At 52.7% G+C, this 22,324-nt stretch overlaps 1 protein-coding gene across 4 annotated transcripts in view; it reads right to left on the bottom strand.

Annotated features, from left to right (window-relative positions):
- Window positions 1-6,728: 6,728 nt before the first annotated feature.
- The window catches only part of CCDC88C (coiled-coil domain containing 88C), a 129,321-nt gene continuing 113,725 nt past the window's right edge, over window positions 6,729-22,324 (bottom strand). For 2 of the 4 annotated variants that reach the window (XM_045561965.1, XM_045561967.1), the window contains 6 exons: window positions 21,323-21,564; window positions 15,686-15,874; window positions 13,876-13,944; window positions 11,599-11,667; window positions 10,176-10,465; window positions 6,729-8,946 (listed from right to left, as the gene is read on the bottom strand). In XM_045561965.1, the coding sequence (XP_045417921.1) occupies window positions 7,942-8,946; window positions 10,176-10,465; window positions 11,599-11,667; window positions 13,876-13,944; window positions 15,686-15,874; window positions 21,323-21,564 (1,864 nt within the window). In that variant the 3' untranslated portion in view covers window positions 6,729-7,941. Of the gene's footprint in view, window positions 8,947-10,175; window positions 10,466-11,598; window positions 11,668-13,875; window positions 13,945-15,685; window positions 15,875-17,896; window positions 18,111-21,322; window positions 21,565-22,324 lie in introns of those variants that run through there. The other 2 variants (XM_045561966.1, XM_045561968.1) reach the window with 2 other exon arrangements.

Raw genomic sequence — 22,324 nt, 5'->3', positions numbered from 1 at the left:
CCAGGAGACCCATTTCTGACCTTTGACATCCTAAAACAATATATCTGCGCTGTTCTAGATGCTAAGTTTGCGGTAATTTGCTCCACAGCAACAGGAAACTAATTTAGCTGCTGAGACTCAACACAGCTGCAGCCTTGGAGGATGAACAAGCTGAGTCACCCACGGTGCTTCTTGAGCACCTGTGGCTTTTGTGTCACCCACAGTCCTTGACCTCTGGAGGTCTGGGAGACACACCAGACCACAGAACCAAGTGTGCCCCAAACATGGGCATTGCCCGTGGTGGAATATCCAGAGGCCAGAGAGCAAGTAGGCCTCCCGGAGAAGCGGGACCCGTAGGGCCCCTCTGCAGGGCCATGAAGGATGGAGGCGTGGGTTTGCGTGACGGGGGAGGAGGGCAGGGAGAAGGAAAGAAGCGTTATTGGAAGGGGCCGGCGGGACCAAAGTCAAGGAAGCTCACTGTTAAAAGTTTATACTCTGGCATGGAAGACAATAAGCCATTACAATAAAACATGACAAATGTTATAGCAGAAGTACAGCTTTTTAAAGGGGCATAGCAGAGTGGGCTTCCTGGAGGAAGTGATCCTTCAGTTGATACAGGATAAACCGTAGGTTTGTTTGTATCACTCCAGGCTTTGTGTGATGCTATGCACGTGGCAGGTGCCGACTGAAAGAGTGTAGTGATCATTTTTGTTATTCCCTGTCCAATTCCTTCTTAATCGGTCTTATTATGCTAAGGAGAAAGCCTCAGTGGGGTGCTAGCATGTCTTTAAGGCTACTCCAATTCCTGCTCATCTCCCTTTGTAACCTGAAGCGCCAGCCTCAGGTGTGTTCTGCAGGCAACAGGTGCTAGTTAAAGTTCAATAGCACTGCTAGGCCTTCCTTGTTTTTATTTGCTTAATTACTTTCCTTCTGTGGCAGGGGGTACTGGTTTTCCATTTCTGGGAGTGGAATACAATTTACTTTTAAAAAGATGGTCAGGTGCGGTGGCTCATACCTGTAATCCTGACACTTTGGGAGGTGGAGGTGGGAGGATTGCTTGAGGCCAGGAGTTGGAGACCAGCCTGAGCAAGAGCAAGACCCCGCCTCTATAAAAAATAGTCCAGGCATGGTGGTGTGCACCTGTAGTCCCAGCTACTCGGGAGGCTGAGGCAGGAGGATTGCTTGAGCCCAGGAGTTAGAGGCTGCAGTGAGCTATGATCATGCCACTGCACTCTATGTGGGGTGACAGTGAGACCCTGTCTCAATCAATCAATCAATCAATCAAAATAATGTATTTGTGCAATGGAACCAAGAATGGGGTTTTGCCTGTTGTCCTGGAATTGACCTCTGGGTCTGGGTGAAGATAAAGAGGCACTAGGTCCTCCTCAGTGGTGGGGCCTGACCTCTCCTTCAGGACCTCACCAACACGAGCCGCCTCCCGCCCAATCCCCCACACTCAGCACCAGGGAGCAGGTGTGGGGACTGGCGCAGGGAGAGCAGTTGAGAGGCCCTGGGAGTCTCTGGGAGCGGGAGTGGGGCTGCTGTCTTTCCAGGGTGGGTTCCCATCCTCTTTGTCCTCAGCCCGGAGCCCCAAGGGTCCACCTGAGGTAAGAGAATTGTACCCCAGGGGCCTGGAACGTGCTGAATGCTGCCCAGGCAGTCCTTGAGGAGCACAGAAGGGACTCTGAAACTAGTGATGGTAGGACATAAGTTTCAAGTTTCCATCCCCTGAATACAGGTTCCTCAATAATCGAGTTTCCAGAGTAAAATGTTCAAAGAAAATCAGTATGTTTGTAATAGAAATGGAACTTGAGTGCTGAGGTTTTTGAAACTCTGCTTTAGAAGGGAAACCCAGGATAAACAGAGCAATGATAACAATTATGGTTGGAGGATAATGGGCAGGGAGGGGCAGTCAGGGAAGCCTTCTTGGAAGAGGTGATTCTAAACTGAAGCTCTCAAGGAGACTAGGAGGTGTCTTGGGACTGCTCCCAGTGACTGGTGAGTATGGTGCTGTGCATACAGAAGGGGTCCTTTGAATGTTGACGGTGGGGGCTTAGGGATTCTCATCGGTCCAGGGGCGTATGGCTGGGCGCCAGGTGCCCCTCAGTTTCATTCTGATCACCTTGGGCAGGAAGGAGAAGCAGTGCAGACTTCCCACTGGCTACTGCTCTGAATTGCAGTCTGTCTCCTGTCCAGAGTGTGAGTTCTGTGGGCAGGGACCAGCTCTCTCCCGCTCAGGCCAAAGCCCAGCAGGCGGCCTTTTTGCAAAATGAATGAATGAATGAATGAATGAATGATGGACTGTATGGAAGGATAAACAGCTAAACAAAATAATGCATGAGCAGTGCCTGGTACCAGGCTGGCCCTCAGTAAACATTAGCGTGCCCCTCCCTCCTCTGCCTGGGCCAGGGATGCCCCTGAGGTCACAACCTCCAGCCTGGGACGGGGTCCTTGGCTCCCCACTCCCTTCCCTGTGCCAGACCTGCAGCTATGAAGGGTCAGGCATGTCCCCAGGGCACCTGGACAGTGTTGGACTTTGAAGATCTGCCCCCGACCCCCGGCCAGGAGCCCTCTGGCTTTCTGTCCCCCAAACGCCACTCTGGCATACCCTCTGGGTGACAGGTCCTGGGCCCCAAAAGCCCGACCAATTTGTATCCTCGCACGACAGAGACCGGCCTCCTAACCCTTCTCCTCCTCCACTTCCCCCAAAGCCCTTTATTCCAGAGACTGGATTTTGAATTTTCCGCCCTAGGAGCCGTCCCGGAGCCCGGAGCCGGCCTTGCTGAAGGTCAGCGGTCCCTGCGCTGCCGGCGGCGGTCCGGCTGCACCCCGGCCGCCCGGGCGCACTCACCTCTCGCGTCCTGGGCGCAGGAAGCCGGCGGCTCTGCTGGGTCGCGGCCGGCGGGGACGGAGCGGCCGCGGGGCGGGGCAGTGGCGCCGGTGCCGCCTGGCCGCGCAGACGCCGGGACAGAGAGCAGGCCCCGCGGGACACTCGCGCGGAGGGCGCAGGGCCGGCACTCCCCCAGCCAAGGACCTGGTGGGGTGCGGCTTCCAGAACGGCTCTTGAGGGCTCTTGCCCTCCAGCGGGGGGAGCTCGGAGGGGCCCAGGGGTTTCCTGCCCTGTTCCCTGCGGGCAGGGCTGGCGGAATCCCTTCCCCCGTTTGTCTGCGGTCTCTTTGGGGGAGGGAAGAGGAGAAGCAGGTGGCTGGTTTTGCCGCTGCCAGCTCTCAGACAGATGTGACACCATGACCTTAACCTCAGGGGGCTGGGCTGAGCCCTGCCGCTCTGACCCGGGGGGAACCAGGGCCCCACCTGACGGGTGCAGAGACGCTGGGCTTGCCCCCTAGCCCTGGGGTCCGTCAGACCCCTGGCTGGCTCTGCTCTACTCCCTGGAGAAGGACAAGGAGAGGGTGGGAAGAGAGAGACAAGCCTGGGACAGTTGTCCAACCTCCAGGCACACCTGTGTGCCCTGGTGGGAAGAAAACCACGGATCTCAAATCCAGGCTCTCAGGAGGCTGCGTTTGGGGCCACCTGCTGGGCCGGCGGCACCAGACCTTAGAATGGGGTCCTTTGGTCTATCCCTCCCACCTGGGTGCCCCTGTCTCTTAGGCCACTCCTGGGGCTGGGAGGGCAGAAATAAGAGGGATACCACGAAGGAAACCGCCAGCGCCCACATGTCTGGACCTACCAAGATCAATTAGGATGGTCAGCGCCACGCAGCTCCCAACTTCTCTCCACTGTCCTCCGCCTTTGGCCACACCTTCTCAGTTGTTCTGTCCCTTCCTCGTTGGCCCAGCCCAAGCAGCAGTGCTCCCAGTGCTGTGCGGGAGCCTGGCCTGTACTGGCTTGTGAGAGCAGATCGATGAATTTCCAGGAATTTTGCAAGCCAGTTGTTAAGCACTGCTGTGATTAAAACTTACGTAAACCTACAACTGAATAATTTACATTAAAAACAAAGGCAATAAGTACTCGAAACTCACCATTTCCTCATTATCATACTATCACCTATGCTTTCAGGTAATTTGCACGTATGTATCCCCAGCGCTGACACCGTGTCATGGTGCCACTGTGCGTCTCTCCCAACTCCGTGTGTAGTGACGGGCTCAGTGCCGGCAGCGTGAAATTGGCCACGGCGAGAGTATTTCCACCACATAAATTGGCAAATGTTACAAATCAGGGCTTGGTTTACGTTTTCTTCGTTGTCTAGAATCTCTAAACTTAGTTGAGAGTGATGGAGAAAATGTCTTGGGCGAATATTATGGTATGTAAATTATATCTCACTTTTTAAAAAAAAGTGTCATGTCCGCAGCCATTACAACGAGAACAGCAGGAAAAATTGAGGAAATAGTCGTCCAGCACTCAGAAACTACTACCTGATTAAGCAAAGTCACGTAGTCGGTGAATGAAGCTGGGACTTGTTTCCCTTTTGTCTTACAAGTTAACGGTGAATGAAGCTGGGACTTGTTTCCCTTTTGTCTTACAAGTTAACATAAAAGGAAACATCAACCAGCACTCACGTTGCAGCCACACTCACTGGTCAGTTGCACGCGAAGGTTGGCTACAAATACATGAGTTTGGTGAAAAAAAAAAAAAATCAATGAAAGCTTTCTGTGAGAATCAATTGGCATTATGAATTGTACAACAAAAAGTATTGTGTATCATTTGTAAATTGCTATACATCTTTCATGTCTGTAAAATTTATACACACACACTTCTCTCCTCCCCCTGCAGAGGTCGGCTGATAAACATTTGGCTGGAGGCTCCCGGAGGGCTGTCCTCTGCTCTAATTTTCTTAGTGTTCTCCCCAGGGTGAGCCCTCTTGTCCCACAGATGAGCCCAGAGCTTTCTCTTGGTACAAGTATCCAGCTGCCACTCGGGTATGTCCCAGACACCAGGTCACACACCACACGGGAGCAGGGGGTGGGGCCCTGGAACGGTCCACCACAGGACCCATGGGACTGCCCACGGGGGACCGTCGCTGGGGACTGGCTGTGGCTGTGACACGCCGTCTCAGAGCTGAAACCAGCTGGGCACTGGGGGATGCCGAACATCCTCCGGATGTGGGACAGGATGGGCGTGGTGAGGCGGGGCACAGGCAGGCCCAGCCTTGCTGGGACAGGGTGGGGAGGTGAAGGCTGGGCAGTGTGAGTGTGAGGTGCCTTTGGGACATCCACCGTGGAAACTCAGACCTGGAGTTTGGAGGAGAGGCTGGGGCTAGAGATACAAATTGGGAGCCTTCTGGGAACAGATCGTGATTAAAGTTGTGGATGTGTCCCGGCTTGTTTAGGGCATAGCGTGGTCAGATTGAGGTGAGCCCCGGAGAGAGGGCCGAGTTGGCAAAGGGCTGGGTGTGGCTAGTGCAGGGGCGAGGGAGGGGAGGGTTCCCAAAAGGAAGGTCACTTGAGGTGTGTGCACCTACCCAAAAAGTGACAATGAGGCCCAGAAGTGGCCTTTGGATTACTGACACGTGGGCCATTGGTGACCTTAGCAGGAGCTCTCCTGCTGGACAGCTGGAGCCTAACTGGCCGAGGGTTGATCTAGGATAACAAGTTCTGGGCAGAAAGGGAGCCAGATTCCAGCACATTTTCATGCTTAGGAGGTGGCCTATGAAACACGGGACGCAGCAGGGAGGGGTCAAGCCCGAAGCTCAGGCTTCCATGACTGGGACAGACGGTCCCAAGCAGCAGGGGAGATGCACTGGGGCTGTTGGGTGGGTGGCCGCAGGCCTGACCCTCAGGAGGCTGGGCTAGAGGTCACGTCTATGGGTGGTCAGTGCACAGGGAGAGACAGAGGTTGGGGTCGGGCCCCAAGGGGGTTATGGAGGGAAAAGCAATGGCAGAGGTGGAACCCAGGCTGAGCATGCAGGTGGCTGTCCATGGGGAGGAATGAGTGAGGCACTGTCCAGTGCTGAGAGCTGTCCCCAGGGAGAGTCACGGGACAGAGGCTCAGAGTTCCAGGGAGTGACTGGCCAGGTGTCAAGCCCTGCAAAGGCCACACAGTATGAAGACTGCAGGTGGCCGCCACTCGGTCCAGCCCAAAGCAGTCAGGATGGCAGTTCTCGCTGAGTGGCCAGATACAAGGACAGATTGCAGAGCCTCAGGAAAGCCAGGCAAGGAACAAGAGTCTTAAAATAAGTTTGGTGAGGAAGGAAGGAGACATTGGGGCAGCAGGTGGACAGAAACAACACCAAAGCCTTTGGTCATGTGTGGATATTTATTTGCTGCCTTCTTTCCTCTCTTCCTCCTTCTATCCCTTGGATCTAAGCACCCTGCCTTTACTCGCTGAGTAGCTGGGCACAAAGCAGAAGGAACCCTTGAACTGAGCTGCTGTCACATGAGGTGGATCCCCAAATGGGGTTCAGTCTTTGCTAACTTAAAATAAATGCAGGCTGGGTGCGGTGGCTCAAGCCTGTAATCCTAACACTTTCAGAGGCCAAGGGGGTAGGATTGCCTGAAGTCAGGAGTTCGAGACCAGCCTAAGCAAGAGCAAGACTCTATCTCAAAAAAAAATAGCAACTCTGGGGTGCAGGGAAGACACTGTGTAATAAACAGGAAATCTCTGCGCTCCACATTTGTCCCTGGTTAGCTGGGTAACAGCTTCCCCTATCTAGCGGCAAAGCAAGTGGAGGATTCCAATGGCTGAGGAAGAGCCCTGGGCGGGGGGCGGGGGAGGGGGGTACAGGGAGCCCCAGTCCCCAGCAGCCCACTTGATGCCACTATCAACGTGCAGTGAGGAAAACCAGGACTCGCTTCTCTTCCATTCCATTTTATTACAATCTTGTCCTTGTGTTCCGGAACGGCTAATACACAACCCAAAACACTCCTAAAATGGATCTTGTTAACATTCAAAAGTCTCCCATTTCTTTCTCAGTATATTAAATCCAAAGGAAAAAAAAAATCTTAAAAAAAAATCAATAGGTTTAGTTCACCCCAGGAAAAGCACCGTCACGACAGGAAACTAAATGTGTCAGGAATCTGACCGAACACAAAGCAGCAGGTAAGACTCCTGACGGAAAAGAACATAAATAGAGCCCCCAAGTATACATATATCACAGGAGTGTGTACATATATAGGTAATATATTAAAAGAAATTTGGTTTCTACACCCAGAAGTTATTCAGCAATAATAAATCAACATCCCATCTGAGCCGGGGGACGTCAGCGCCCCAGTCCCCTCTGTGCACTATGCACACTTGCCGGGAGGAGGGCGGGTGGGGGCTTCTCTCTGCCCTCACCCCCTGGCTGGCAAATCCAGTGTTTGTGGATCTGGGACGAAGGTGCCTGTGTGGCCCCCAGAGCCCACCGTGCAGAGCCCAGGAGCCAGCTGGAGGAGAGAGGCAGATGCCCAGGGCCACCCTTGGCCCTGGGGTAAAGGGAAGTGCTTGGGATCCCAGGAATGGGACAGCCACATTCCTGGTTTTTAACAGCAGGCCTGACCCTGGGGTCTGCCCACGGCCCTTAAGCTTTGTAGTCTGGCCGGTCTGGGCTTCTCCTAGGATCAAATGGCTTTGGGAGAAGAGGGAGTGGGGTTTTCAGACCCACCAGGGCTTAGCCTTGTGAGTGTGTGTGTGTGTGTGTGTGCGTGTGCATATGCTTTAATGGAGGTCAAGAAGTTGCAAAAAAGTGTTTCTACCGGGGTACACTCAAATAGTGTCTGCGTTCGGGTAAGTCAGTTTTGTCATTGCATTCCAAGTGGTCCCCATGCCAAAGTGGATTTGTTCAAAAGATACCAGCTGCTGGAAGCTGCAGATACAGAAGATACATTACACACCTGGGAGTGTGACGCTCTCAGGGCTTGGCACAGTGTTTTCATTAACAAAACAAAAAGGGAAATGCGTGGGAACCCCTTTCCTCATTCTGAACCCTTCCCTGGCACCGCAGGCGCACGCAGGAGAAGAGGCCGTCGGAATCGGAGGGCGTGTCAGTAGTGTGAGGACGCGGGAGCTGCCGGTCCACCAGATGAGTCACACGCAGCCATACTCGTACCACACCGTCTGCTGGTCCCCACCCGGCTCCGGGGACGCCGGCGTGCTCTTTGAGCTGCTGCCCCGACTGTAGTCCTCGGGGCCCCGGCTGGCGTGGGGAGCCGAGTCAGGGGACCTACCTGGGCTCTTGGCCGGGAGCCCCTCGATGTGGCTGTGCCCGGGGCCCCCGTCTCCCTCTGTGAGGCTGAGCCCCGCCCGGACAGGGGCGATGGTGGCCATCTCCCCAGAGTGTGGGGGCGTTCTGGGCTTGGTCCTGGCAGCTGGGGCTGCAGCAGGTAAGAAGTGCTGGGAGCTGCTGCCGCCGCCGCCTACAGCAGCGATGGCCGGGACGGTGGCCGACTGCTGCAGCGGGGCCAGCCTCTCCTCCTTGGGCGGAGCCAGCGAGAAGCGCCTGGTGTCTGGCGGCCGGCTGCGGGGGGCCGGCCCTTGAGAGGAGCTGCCGGCCTTCCCCGCCAGTGGGGTCCGCTCCCGGGCCAGGCTGTGGGCGCCGGGGGGTGTGGGGCTTCGCAGGGCGTGGCTGCCTGTCTCTCTGCCCCCCGAGACCTCAGGGACCCCCGGCTTCTGAGGGGACTCCTGTTTGCAGGCCTCTGGCCCGCTGGCCCGGAGGAGGTCAGCCGACGCCAGGCTGAAGGCCCGGCTCAGGGAAGCGCTCCGGCCAGGGGGCGCGTGGGAAGCTGGGGACATCGCGGCTTGCCGGGCTCTGCCCAGAGACAGGCTCTGGGGAGGCTGGGCCTGTCTCGGGGGGACACTGGCTGGGGGCTCGGCCTCAGCCGGTCTGAAGTTTGGCTTCACACACTGCCCGGGCTTCAGCAGCCTCCCCTCGGGGGTGCTGGCGGCCATCTTGATGGTGGGGGCCACGAGGCTGGTGGGCATCTTGGCCCCTTCTTTCCTGGTCGGTGGTCCCGGCTGGCCTCCGATGGCCGGGGGGTCACTGGCCTTTCGGAAGTAGTCACTCAGCAGGTCATCCCGGCAGCTGGGAGTGTCCTACGGAGAAGACGGGAGAGGAGGGAATGAGGGGGCTGGGAGGTGATCCTCGGCACTTCCTCTCACCCAGGACGTCCCTGCGGAGCCCACACCGCCAGGACTGGCTTTCTGTTCCTGCCTGGCCTGAGGCACACACGTCACCCCACTGCACACCCCAGCTCCAGTCAGGACGTGAGGGTGGCCAGGGCAGTATGTGAACCACCAGGAAAGACCCCCAGATGCCCCAAGGCAGCCCCCTAACTTCACAAACAAGGAAACAGACCCGAGAGGGAAGTGACTTCCCACTGAGCTGACAGCTTCACGGGAAGGTCGGCTCTGGAAGCCCGACCACAACAGACTGCTTCAATCTGCCTCTTTATCCACCAAGCAGAGCAGGGGCTAGAAAGCTGATGCTGTGAACCGGGCCTCCCTACCCCGGTCACTCCGACGTGCTCAGGGACATCCCAAGACTTCCCCTCGGGCCGCCGAGAGAAAGAGAAACAAGAGCAGCTCCTGAAAAGCTGGAACCCACTGCACCCAGACCTTTCTCCTGGTCCGAGAAAGGGAAGAGAGAGGCGGAATGGGGCTGGGGGAGCCGGGAGGTAGAGGGTCCAAGGTGGGGACGGTGGGCTGCACGGAGAAGGGAAGCACACTGCACAGTCCAGCCCACCACCTGTCCCCGTCAAGCTGTCGCCTGCTGAGCCTCCCCTGCCCAGGCCGCAGGCAGAGCCGCGGAGGCAACTGTCTATGAGGCTGCTCGGGTAGCTGCGGCCTCCTGCAGGCCGGGGCTTCTCCCGAGGCTCATGGACAGAGGAGGAAGGGAAGTGAGTTCACGTGGGACATGAGGGTCGGAGGCGTCAGTCGAGCTCAGGAGCCACCTGCACCTGCCAATACTCCTGCTGCATGAAAACATACGGACGTGCTGCAACTCAGCAGAGATGCAACCCACGGCTGTGTGCTAGTCTGACGCTCCAGATCGTGGGTGGGCAAGACCCTTGTGGGGCACCTGGCCACAAGCTCTACCAGCTCACTTCCCAGGCCTGGAGGAAAGCAGCCTCCGAGGTCTGGGGGCTGGCAGCCAGCTGGTGATCACTGCCAGCAAGTGTTCTTGTTGTCCTCCCACGTCCAAGCCAGCCTTGCACCTAAGCCGCTCCTCCCCTGCCCCATCCCTTCCGAGGACTCCCGTCCCAAGCCAGGGGGAGATTGAGGGGGAGAGAGGAGAGACCCGCATCCACGCCCGGGCCACTCACGTGGGTCGGGGAGCTCCGGTTGCTCTCCTCTAGGAACTCCTCCAAGGTGACCATCTCACTGCTGGGGGAGGCAGAGCAGGGCCGCACCCCTGCATGGGAAGGGGCCACACCCCTCTTCTGGGCACCCTCCTGGGGGAGAGGGCCATTCCGGGGTGGGGGGTACTCATGGCGGCCAAGTGCGCTGCGACCTGGGGTGCTGGTGTCCCGGGGCAGAGTGGCCGGGTCCCTGCTGGGGATCAGGTCTTCGCTGCTGAAGCTCTCAGACCGCCCGTGCAGCTGGTCGGAGGAACCTGGGGTCAGGCAGGCGACACAGGCGCACGCATCAGTCTCAACCGCCTTCTGGCTGGCTTCCCTGGTGGGCTGCCTCTGGCCCTTGTACAACAGAGAGAAAACCTTGCCCCAAACCCTGGGCTCACTCCTTTTAGGGCTGTGATTCTGGATGTTAAAGGACCTTTCGGAATCCTCTTGAGTTTCTCATTGGCTTTTTTTTTCTTTGTTTTTGAGACAGAGTCTTGCTTTGTTGCCCTGGCTAGAGTGAGTGCCGTGGCGTCAGCCTAGCTCACAGCAACCTCAAACTCCTGGGCTTCAGCGATCCTTCTGCCTCAGCCTCCCGAGTAGCTGGGACTACAGGCATGAGCCACCATGCCCGGCTAATTTTTTCTATATATATTTTAGTTGGCCAGATAATTTCTTTCTATTTTTTTAGTAGAGACAGGGTCTCGCTCTTGCTCAGGCTGGTCTCGAACTCCTGACCTTGAGTGATCCACCTGCCTCGGCCTCCCAGAGTGCTAGGATTACAGGCGTGAGCCACCGCGCCCGGCCTCATTGGCTTTTAAAAACAAAAAAAAAGTGAGATAAATGTAGAAAGCTTCCGCTAATTTAAGTTATCAATGACTGTAAGGCACAGCACTCATTAGCTCTCATTCATTCATGTATTAGAAGTTTATTCAGCACCTACTATGTGCTAGATGCTCTTCTAGGAGCCAGCGTCACATGGAAGCTAATAAACAAATCTTTTTAAGACGGCACGAACTCTTTTCAAATGCTCAGGGAACATTCATAAACAGACCACATTCTGTACCAAAACAAACTAAAAATTTTCAAAGAACCAAAATCCCCTATATTAGTTCTCTAACCGCAGCGGAATGGAACTGCCGTTACCATCCATCCCCACTCACAGACGAGGTGACTGAGACTCGGAGGGCCTGTGCCCGGAGCCGGTCAGTGGGCAGAAGGGATGTGAACCCCAAACTATTGTAACTCCCAGGCCTGGGCTCAAAACCACACTGTGTGGCTCACAAACTCATCATGATGCATTTGAAAGTCTTATTAATTTAGGTATTTTTTTAAAGTTATAAGAATACTCTGAGCCCAGAGCCAAACACCCAAATACATTTTTAAAAGTCCAGAGGAAAAGACTTGCCTTTTAGGTTAAGAGGGGAGCTGTTGCTGGATGTGTTTCTGCTGCTCTCCAGACTGCTCGGCCGGGACGCTGAAAGGAAGTGGCAACGTGTAACCGACAAGGCCACCCACCAGGTGTGGCCCAGATCAAGCCATCTAATCTGAGCAGAATCGTGTGCCAAAGCCATTCTGCACCAAGGCTACAGCCAATGCCCCAAGGAGGGAAGAACTCTGGGATTCTCTACACGCTGTGATGAGAAGTTTAGCTTCACTAACAGAGTGCCAGGCCCAGTATACCGCAGGCTACTGAGAAATGACAACTTTGGCTATCTATTTTTATTAGGTCTAGGGTTTTGCTGTTTAAACCAATCTTGCTAACAAAGGAAATCTCACCCAGAATTCCAGCATAAAGAACGGACCAAACAGAGGGGCTGCTCTGGGTAAACCAGAGGTTGGGGTGGGGAGGGGCCCACTCCTATTACTGCACAGAGCTTTCTGGAACACGTGAGACCAGCCCCTGCCGAGACCACGGGAGCAGAGATGAGGGGCTGTTCAGGGCAGCTCGTACACATGTGTACGCGTATGTAAGCACGTGCCTGTGCACGGGGAGGGGGTACGGGAGGGGATCCACAAGGATCCACGGGGTGCTGGGGACCCCGGGAGGAAGGGAGCACTTGCTTCTCCCGGCTCTTTGCTGTTTTTCAGCATCTTCACGTCACCTGCCTCAAAGGGAAACATCAAGGTTGACAGTGCCAAGTGCCAGGGAACCCAGCCCTCCCAGCCACCGTGGGTGCTTGCCTGAGTGTGTCTGTGCACGCGCCTTGCTGCAGACTCGTGGGAAGGCTGGCGCCACCCCTGCAAAGGGCAGGTCATCCCTTCCGGTGCCCGCAGGGCCCTCCTAGGCCATTGTCCCAGCAGCCTGCCCCGTGTCAGAGTATCTCGTGAGCAAACGTGTCTACTGCTGGACTATGGACCGCCGGGGACAGGGACGGTGTTTCAGCCATCTCCGCATCTCTCTAGCACACAGCAGATGCTGAGCTGAACAGCAGCCCGGAGAGCCTGCAGGGACACCAGGAGGTCCCCTGCCTGCCGCGACCCCCAGGGAAGCTTGCTTGGGTTCCCTGGTCCACAGGGTGCCTGGTTCCCACGTGCTGGTGAGCTCTGCAAATAGCAGGCAGCTGGAAACACTCGTTAGCACAGTGTCTGGGGATGAGCCAACAAGCACTTGGTGTTCATGAAAAGTGTGAAAGCTGAGAGAAGGGAAAATTTGCAACAAACAAATGCGCATCGCTCTTTCAAAAGGAAATCAGTTTCAGTACAAGGAAACGGTGACAGCAATCAGTGGGCCCCAAAAGCACCTTTGTTTATTCAAGTTCTACATCAGAAATCGCTTTCCCTTCTCTCTCTTGATAAGACAGGCTCAGGAATCTGAACATGCGTGAAGAAAACCCCTTGGTCAGCTGACCGATCACAGCCGGAGCTACTCAGTGAGACTGTCCCCTAGCAGAGGTGGCACATTCTTGCTGTTGTGTCATCCTGTGTTCTGCACGTGGCATAGAGCTACGTGGGGGGCCCTGGTGTCAAACTGTCCCTATGAACTGTAGATGCGTAGATCTGTACGATTGAGTGTCCATATCATGGAACTTTTTAGACAACAAAAAGGACAGAAGATAATGCTGACTCCTGCACTTACTGACCACTTGAGAAGCAAGCAGGATTCAGTGTAACTTTGAGAGTTTTTTTTTTAGGATTATTTTCCCATCCTTCTAGGGTTGCTTTTCAAAAATTAAAACAAACCAAAGCAGCTTTTAATTTTTGAGAAGTCTGGTATCATTGACTGTTTCCCATCTGCGGAAATGTACAATATGCCTAAATCAAATGACAAGCGCTTCTAACAGCTTCTAAGACTAAATACAATTTACTATGAGCAACTGAAACCCAAGTGAGAACAGGGGGAGACTTTCTGGAAATGAATGCTCCCTTGCTTGGGCCACCAGAACTTCTCGGCAAACCTGGAGGGATGCTTGAAAGCAAAGGGTGGGGGGAAGGCAGGAGTGGTCAGAGCTTCCACAACTGCAATGATTGGGAGATAGTGAGTTCCCCACCACTGGAGGTATGTAAGGCAAAAACTACATGCTCAGGCCCCTGGGGTGGGCAAGGAAGAATGGGTCCCTGCCTCTTCCCACCTTCACCTATTTTGTGCTGGGCTTCCGCACACGACTTAGCTTGAAGGAAATGTACGACTGATAAAATCAAGGCTGAGAACCCAAGCCGAAAGGCACAGCACCCGACCACTCACCGTACTGCCTGTGGTTGCTGAACTCGAGCTCCAGGGACGGTTCGCAGAGGTTGTCATCTGAATTACAGCCTGCAGTGAAAACAAGGCCGACGAGTCAGGGTTCCAGGACATGCACCATCCACAGGGAAACCCCGGGCCAGCTCCTGGGGATGAGGGAGGGGACTCGGACCGTGCCTTTGGGACCTGCCTCTCCCATCCCTCTGCATTTCTCCTGCTGGGACAACCCTAACACCTGGACTTCCATCCCTTTTAACTTTAATCACACTTCGGCCTGTGCACTGACTGTGACCAAGACCAACACCAAGATCAAGACTGACGGTGAATTCTGGCCTAAGGATGACATGAAAGGACTGAATATTTAATACCTGGGGGTGCCCCTTCCAATCTGAAAGCTCAGCCCTGACAGACTTCTTAGGGGTCATGTTGTCTTCAGGTGGCAGGAGGAAGGAAAAGAAAGAAAAAGAGGTGGAATCCGAACCTACCACGAGGGGTCAGGCTGATTCCCTGGAGATTAAACCCTGCACCCACCGCTCCCAACCAGAAGTAGACCCGGGAATCCCAGGGCCATCAATGAACCCCCCTTCCCTGAGGACTGGAAAATGCTCGTGCCTCAACCCTACCGGATTCTATCTGAGAGTAGACCCTGGGCCCCCTCCAAAATGACAATGGGGTCTCCATGCTGAAGGTAGTTTATGCTCCTGCCAGCTATGAATATCTGGAGCTCGAAGGTCCTCAGGGCAGGGACCCTGTCTGTGTTGCTATGTTTTGTTTTGCTGGTCACACCAAGGCTAGGCACACCCAGGGCTTCAAGACTGAGTGGTGTTATTATGAAAAATAACCCCTTCTTGCTCTCTCAGACTTTCAAGGCCCAGAGGCAGTAACTTTCAATTCCTTTAGCTGTTTCTTTGCATATTTTCATATCTCTTAAATTATAAACAGAATGTCTTTTTTCAGTTTTAAGCATTTTCTTTTCCTTTCTGTGTGCATATTTTAAATTTCCAAATGCTTCCCCTTCCCACTGCTCCTTTTTATAGCATCCTGTTCTCGTTTCATGGGTGCGACAGTTTCTCTCATCTCCGACGATATGAAGGACAGGCATCTTGAAAGTTCTCATCTCTGTGCCTAATGTCTGTTAACTCTAGTTGCCGTCTGCAGCCGTTTTGATCCCCGGTGTTGGAGACTCTTCCTGAGGAGTCTGGGAATCCTTGAACTTCTCTGGTGTTACCTGGCAAGATCTGACAGAGCCATTCTGGGGATCTCTCAAGCTAATGTGATTGCTCAAAGAATATTTTCATCTCGCGTGGAAAGGTGTGAACACTCATGGCTCTGGCGTGCAGGAGACAGGGAGTTTGAGAACCCTCCACTGAACGCGCTTGTCTTCAGTGTAGGACACCCATTCAGCCGTGTCAGTGCACGTCCAGCTTAGACTCTAAGTTACCCTCTCTAGAGAAAAAATCCTCCAAACTTCCACCAAGGAGGGGTGCGGGCAGATGCCTGGTTTTGGCCCAAACTCTGGTTCTCAACCTAGCTTCACCTCCCATCTGAAGCCTGAATGCTGCTGGTGGGCTCCGAAGCTTTTCCCATTACAACTGGGCCTCCAGATGGTAAGTCATTTGTCCAAAGTCACTCAGCTGGGAAGCAGAGCCAAGGTTCGAACCCGTGTCTGTGACGCCAAAGCCACTCTGCTCACTACGCCCTCCTGGCTTGAGAGGGGCAGACCCCCCCCCTCCAGCCTCTGACAGCCTGGGGTCTGTCTTCAGGAAGGACACGGGCCCCAAGGCTCACCCTTCTGGAGGGGCCCTGGACTCACCTTTGGTGCGGCCTGGGTGCCGGGCGAGGGGCGTGGAGCTGGAAGGGACGGTGGTGGGGGCTGAGGCTGAGCAGGTCCGGGAGCCCAGCTCCGAGGGCCAGGACTTCGCGGCCGGGTCAGCGGAAGCATCTGTGCGGTCAAGGCTGCCTCCGCGTGGGGACCCTCGCTTTGGCTTTAGATCCCCAGGGCCTGGGGCAGAAGAGGACATTGAGAAACGAGGCTGCCAAACCCTGTGCCCAGGCTGGGCGACCACACGAAGGCTCAGAAGCAGGGGCAGCAGGGCACGAGGACCACAGAGACAAAAGCTGAGCTGCCGCAGCTCCTGGGCCACGATCTAAATGGGGGGTGGGTGGGGAGGCTGACTCCAGGCCTAGGTCAGAGGCCCCACGAGGCCACCTCTGGCTCTACTGATGGGTCATACTGCCAGCCATGAAAGGCTGGGAGAAAACAAAGCGGATAAACAAACTGTTGGTAAGAGTCCCCCCAACACACTAGCTATCGGGCACCCCGCCCGTGGAACAGTGTATAGGACACCTACAAAGATCCTGACAGATGTCTGCCCAGGGCCACTACAACCTGTAGCCAAGGATCTGAAGGTTCTCCCAACTGGCTTTACTTGGGACTTCAAATAGACGTTTACTGCCAACCTCACAATATACAGTTTTTTAAATAGAGAAGCCTTCATCTCTGCATGGTGAGACTGCCTGCAAGATGATTTTCACCTTGTATCTTGTGCTTTTCTGTAATCTCTAATTTTTCTAGCATGAACATAAACTCTTGCCACTATTAAATAAAATCATAAGTAAAAACATTAAAAAAAAAACCCAAACTAGGATGGGCCGTCCAAACACAAGACAAAAATTAACATGGTTGGCGTTCCTAAGAGCTGGCAAAGCATTCTGCAAAACGTCCCAGAGCCACGTGCCCCAAGGGCCCTGGACCCAGAGCCAGGACTCGGCTCCTCCACACATCTGCCCCGTCTGCCCTCCCGGTCCGGGCTCACTGCGTGGTTTTAAGTGCCCAGATCTTACGATGTGAAATCAAGGGGACCTTTGGATTCTGAGAGATAACCTTGATGAGAAGCAAGATTCAAGTCTGGTGGGATGGATCAGGAAGGTGAAGTTTAAATGAGGATCCAGAGGGGAGGCAGAGATGAGCGCACGGTTAGCACAAGCGGCAGACAGAGAAACTCGCGGAAGCCAGCGGCCTGGAGGACCCGGGACCGCAGCAGCCCACAGTTCCAAAGCAAGGTGATGAGATGCAGGCAGCGGCATGTTAACCAACTTTAACATTTTTACAGTTACGTGTTTATTCTTAGGGTTACCTTATTCTCATGGTGATGCTCATTTTCCACTTACAGTACTGATAATAATCTTTCCTTTCAAAATAAATGTAACTGCGAACTATGAGTCAACTTAAGGGAAAATATGGAAGTAATCATCCAGGTAGTGTAAGGTTATGGCAAAAATCAAGAAGATGGCACAGGAATGGCTGAAGACGGGAAAGACTGCAGTAGGTCGTGACCTTGTTGGCCAGGATTTTTCCCTGCTCTGGTCGTGACTTGTGTGCTGACGTTCTTTCTGTCCCCTACGGTTTTAACTTCAGCATCTGGGATGTCAGAGAACCACAGCACGGTCATAAAACTTCATTCTGGGCTGAACTCAGGCTGGGCAAAATTAATCCAATTATTCAAAATGCCTGAATGGAGCAATCAATCCTTCAAAACACAGAACAGATTCAAAAGGGCCTTCTTAGCAAAGCCAACAACTCAGTGCTCCGACAAAGGAAGAGGAGAAAAGGGCAGTGGTTTTAAATTTAGCTGCTTTAAAAATAAGTCTCAAAAAAGAAAACCTTCCTGGACAGAGGCTGTATATTTTAGGAAGCGCAGCAGCCACTGACCGGCTCTGCTGGACACACAGGCACGACGTAAGCTTGCAGGTGCGAGAGAGGGGTGGAAGCACACGGCTACTTGACTTACTCAGTACGGGAATCCCGGCCCAAGGACATGTACACGTACATCCTGAGGCTCCCCTACAACTGTGCTGCACTGAAGAAACGGTCCAGGGAGTGTGACAACTCATCTTCTATTGTGAAATCAGAATCCACGCTGGCTACTTTTAAGCTTGGAATTGGGGCAGGAGTAGGGTCCACTAGGGGCCATGTGGCCTTTAGGTATTGGCTTTTTTTGTTTGTTTGTTTGTATGAATTTCAGAAATGAAGACAGATGCATGATGCAGACACATGATAAAGGAAAGGGATTAGAAATCTCCAATGTCTGAGAAAGAGACAGGCTCGTTAGGAGAGGATGGGATGTCGGAGGAAGACCAGAACCGCAGGCGTTTAGAGAGAGCTGGGTGGGTCGTTGGAGACTTGTCTTTGTCCTTGCTTTTGCTTCTCAAAAAGGGACTCTTTTTGCGCTGGCACGCTAAATTGTTATCACCCGGATAACCCAAAAAAGAAGGAAGAAAAGAAAAAAAAAAAAACAAATGAATGAAATGAGCAGTGATTACAGATGAATCTAAATTAGATAAATGCACTTCAGAAATCAGAATCTTGTCTGGCCCAGGAAAGATGAAAACCTCACCCAACACGCAGACCAGAACGAGGGCTCAGTGAATCATTTATGCTCTAACTCAATTTAATTAATTTAGAGGCATCTTAACACCAACGATTTACTTATTCAGCACGTGAGGACAATTATATACTGCCTAAGGGGCCAACGGCTTAGATGATTTTTCAATTTCAGTGTGTTAAATTATTAAATAAGAATGCTTATTAATTTAGGACCTGGCTTCTCTTACTCATCTGTTCTAATGACGGGGTCCCTGACAACTCAGCCCACACGCTGCTCCTGCTCCCGAGACCTTGGAAACACCTAATGATACGTTTCTGGCCCGCTGTAACGAAATACTCTACTCGAAGTGTTCACTAATAATTTTTATATTTCTAAAATAATCTTTTTGGGCAGCATGAATTTTATAATGATTAAAATACCTCCTTTTCACACCAAAAAACTCCTCAATGCCAAGAAGAATCATTTCCTTTTACATCCCCTTTACATCCTTCATGTCAATCCTACAATGCTTTAAATTGCAGACTCTTAACAAAGCAGACACGTTTTATATTAACATTCCTGAATACGTTTTATATTAACATTAACCAACCTAACCAATTTCCGATTTAGGATTAAAGTGGACGAGAGAATCTCCGTTATCTCTCCCTCCACAGCACCACCTGGTGGCCGTGGCTCACACCGCACAATAATTCAATGGTGGTGTCCCTCTTGTTCAGCACCTTCAGGGACCAAAACAGCTGTAACTGGAGGACGTGCACATCGTGAGCTGCACGTAGTTAAGAGCTCGGGCTCCAGAGTCTGAGCAGACCGCCCTGGATCCCACCTGCTAACGTCAGGAAGCGTTTAACACACTTGATGGCCACACTAGAAAAAAAAGTTTTTCTTTGGGGCCACGGTGTTTTATTGCAAAAACAGAATAAAAACTTCGAAAACAAAAAGACCCTTTCTAGTTTTTTATTGTTTTCTGTGCATGAGTTACGTGCAACTTGAAAACCAGTTCACGCAGCTCCCAGGTGAAGAGACATTACTTGCATCCGCTTCACAAGCCCCCGGGCTCAAAACTAGCATGAGTTAAAAACAACTCACAGGGCAAGCCTCACCTTCTCAACCCTGGAAGGAGACAGTAACCAGGCCTCTCTCACAGGATAGTTAGGATTAAATGAGACAGATAAAGCCCAGAAAGTAGTCAAAAGGGGCGTGAGCCCAGAGAGCGGTCAAGACATGGCGGCCGCTGCCCAAAACCATCACTGGGCTGCTCCTTCACAGCTCAGCTCAACGGCCTGCACCAGCCAAGCATTCTCTTCTCTGTGAGAGGTCCTAACTCAAGTAGACTAATCATGGTTAATTAATTAAACTTACAGAGTACTACAAGTTGCAATGATAAACACCAAAAAATTAAACTAGTCTATCCAGTATGAAACCCTGAGGCAACAGAATCCCTCCAGATAAAAAAAAAAACAGTTGAGTTTCATTATCATTCACTTGCATGTGAGCCCTCTACCCGATCTCATCCACATAAAGAATGAGAGTGCGCGTGTCAGTCCCTGATGTGTGTGCATGTGCACGTTTCTTTTGTGCATCTGAAAGTGACACAAGAGGTACTTGTAAGCAATGAATGTGACCCACGTCACACTTGTCCTCGGTCCTCAGTGCCACACCCTCAGCCCTGAGAGCTCATGAGTCTCAGGCACAGGCTGGATCTTCAGGAAGTCCTGGCATTCTGCATAAAAATTTAAATTACTCAGAGTGTAGGCCTGGCATAAATAATCCCCCCAAAAATGATACTTAAAAGTAAACTTGAAAATTTAACAATGTTTAAGGCAGCTGCTATGTTTACTCGGTGCTAAGACACATTTTTTCTATACCGTAATATCTATGGAATCAGAATGCAGCTTTTTTTTTTCTCTTTTAATTGAGACAAAGTCTCGCTCTATTGCCCAGGCTAGAGTGCCCTGGTGTCAGCCTAGCTCACAGCAACCTCAAACTCCTGGGCTCAAGCGATCCTTCTGCCTCAGCCTCCCAAGTAGCTGGGACTACAGGCATGCCCCACCATGCCCAGCTAATTTTTCTATATATATTTTAGCTGTCCATATAATTTCTTTCTATTTTTAGTAGAGACGGGGTCTCGCTTTTGCTCGGGCTGGTCTCGAACTCCTGAGCTCAAACAATCTGCCTGCCTCGGTCTCCCAGAGTGCTAGGATTACAGGCGTGAGCCACCGCACCTGGGCAGAGTGCAGCTTTGATGTTGTCTTACAGTCACCACCGGCTGGCTGGCAACTGTGACAAAAATGTCTTTGTCATAACCAATTTATCTTGCTCATATTTTTCTTTAACGTTTATGTGCAGAAATCTGTCGAGTCTTTTAGAAGAGCTCTTTTGACAAGACCATAATAAAAATTCTAAGTGGTAGGCTCTGCATCATTTGCCTGCCAGGGTTTTTTTTTTTCTTAGTGGTATATAAAGTAATGGTGCAGTTCATCTGACTTCTGAGATTTCATAAAATACAGCACATACGACCAGAAATCCTCTTATTTTAGAACCTCTGGCGAACTCCGAGTGACAGCACTAAGGGGAAAGGTACACCGTGGCCCATGGCTGGCAGGATTGGAAGCCAGGATTCAGCGGGAGAAGCAAACCTAACATACCTTTCACAGTGAGGACTGATCAGAACCACCCGAGGGCTTTCTGAAGCTCTTATATGCACGGGGGGCACGTTAAGGGCACCTGGGGTCTCCCCACAGAAATTGCTCACTGTTCATCTCCCACATACGAGGGAGCCCGGAAGCACACGCCACCACACTCGCCTCTGTGGCACCTGCACGAATATCAGCTTTGGATATTCAAACACCTACCGCAGCTTCCAGGAGAAATGCTGCTTTTGATCTAAAATAAAGGAAATGTTACAGGACAAAACGGTCACAATCTTGACGTCGGTTTCTTGCTACTTGGTCCACAGCACCCCTAAGTAGAAGGCACGTGCACACGTCCACATCCGTCCAGTGAACGGGTCCTCTGAGACACCCCCTTCCCCAGCCCGGCCACAGCGGCGTGGCCACTCCTACCTTTGCCCACAGGCCCGCTGTGGGCGTTGCACTCTTCTGCACAGTTCAAGCCCACTGGGGGGGTGTCGGGGTTCTCCGGCTGTGATCTGAGAGGCTGAGAGGTCGACGGTGAGGTGGGGTCTGAGGACTCCAGCTGCCAGGGGGGGCTGTCTGCGGTCGACTTCAACCGTTCTCTCGAACCCTCTTTCTTTGGTTTGATGAGTTTGACTAATGCTTTGGCTCCAATCCAGTGGTTCTTCCTACTTAGAAATACATTTTCAGAAGGACACACCCAAGCACCCACACCCCACCCCCGGCAGGTGACCAGCTCCCTAATGTGGGCTGGGATTTCTGTCACCAGCCCAGGAAGGTTAATTTGAGGTTCAGGAACGATGGCACCCAGACCTCATCATATTTGGGGATCAGGAGGCAGAACTGAATTCTCAGGCACCGGGCCAGGAATGGTAGAAGCAGGTGTATCGCGGCAGAAACCCACGCTAGTCTCCCGGGATGAAAGACATGGTGCTGTGCTTAATTTACTTGGCAATTTTTTGGTCAAAAAGCCATTTTCAGGAATAAAGTTGGGAACCTCCTCATGTTTTGCTAAAGTTACTAGTAAGTGAAATAAGCTGGCATTCTTTGACTACTCCCTGGCACTGAGTAATCCGGGTGAGGGGAAGAGGGCAGAGGAGAGTGGGCTGTTTGATTTAAAATCAGTAAATCGAAAGGGTAAGCAACAAAGCCGCTGCTAGCCAGAACACGGTGGCATTCTGACGTAGCATGGAGACAGACACACCTGGGTTCTCACTCTGACACCAAACCGTGCCTTGTTTATATGAATCCCTCCAGTTTCTCATCTCAGCCTCAATTTCCCTACATGTCAAATAGAAGATTGAGACTGAGGTTCTGAAATTGTGGGGTTCTGTGATTTCAACAGAGGGACCTCGAGGGATTCTTGGTAGTTTCGACTTCAAGGCTGCACTGAGCTAGGACAATCTGCAGGGATGACTTCTGGGGCTTAGG

Source organism: Lemur catta, chromosome 1 (assembly GCF_020740605.2).
Source record: "Lemur catta isolate mLemCat1 chromosome 1, mLemCat1.pri, whole genome shotgun sequence".
Lineage (NCBI taxonomy): Eukaryota > Metazoa > Chordata > Mammalia > Primates > Lemuridae > Lemur > Lemur catta.
This window is presented reverse-complemented; position numbering and strand designations above follow the sequence as displayed.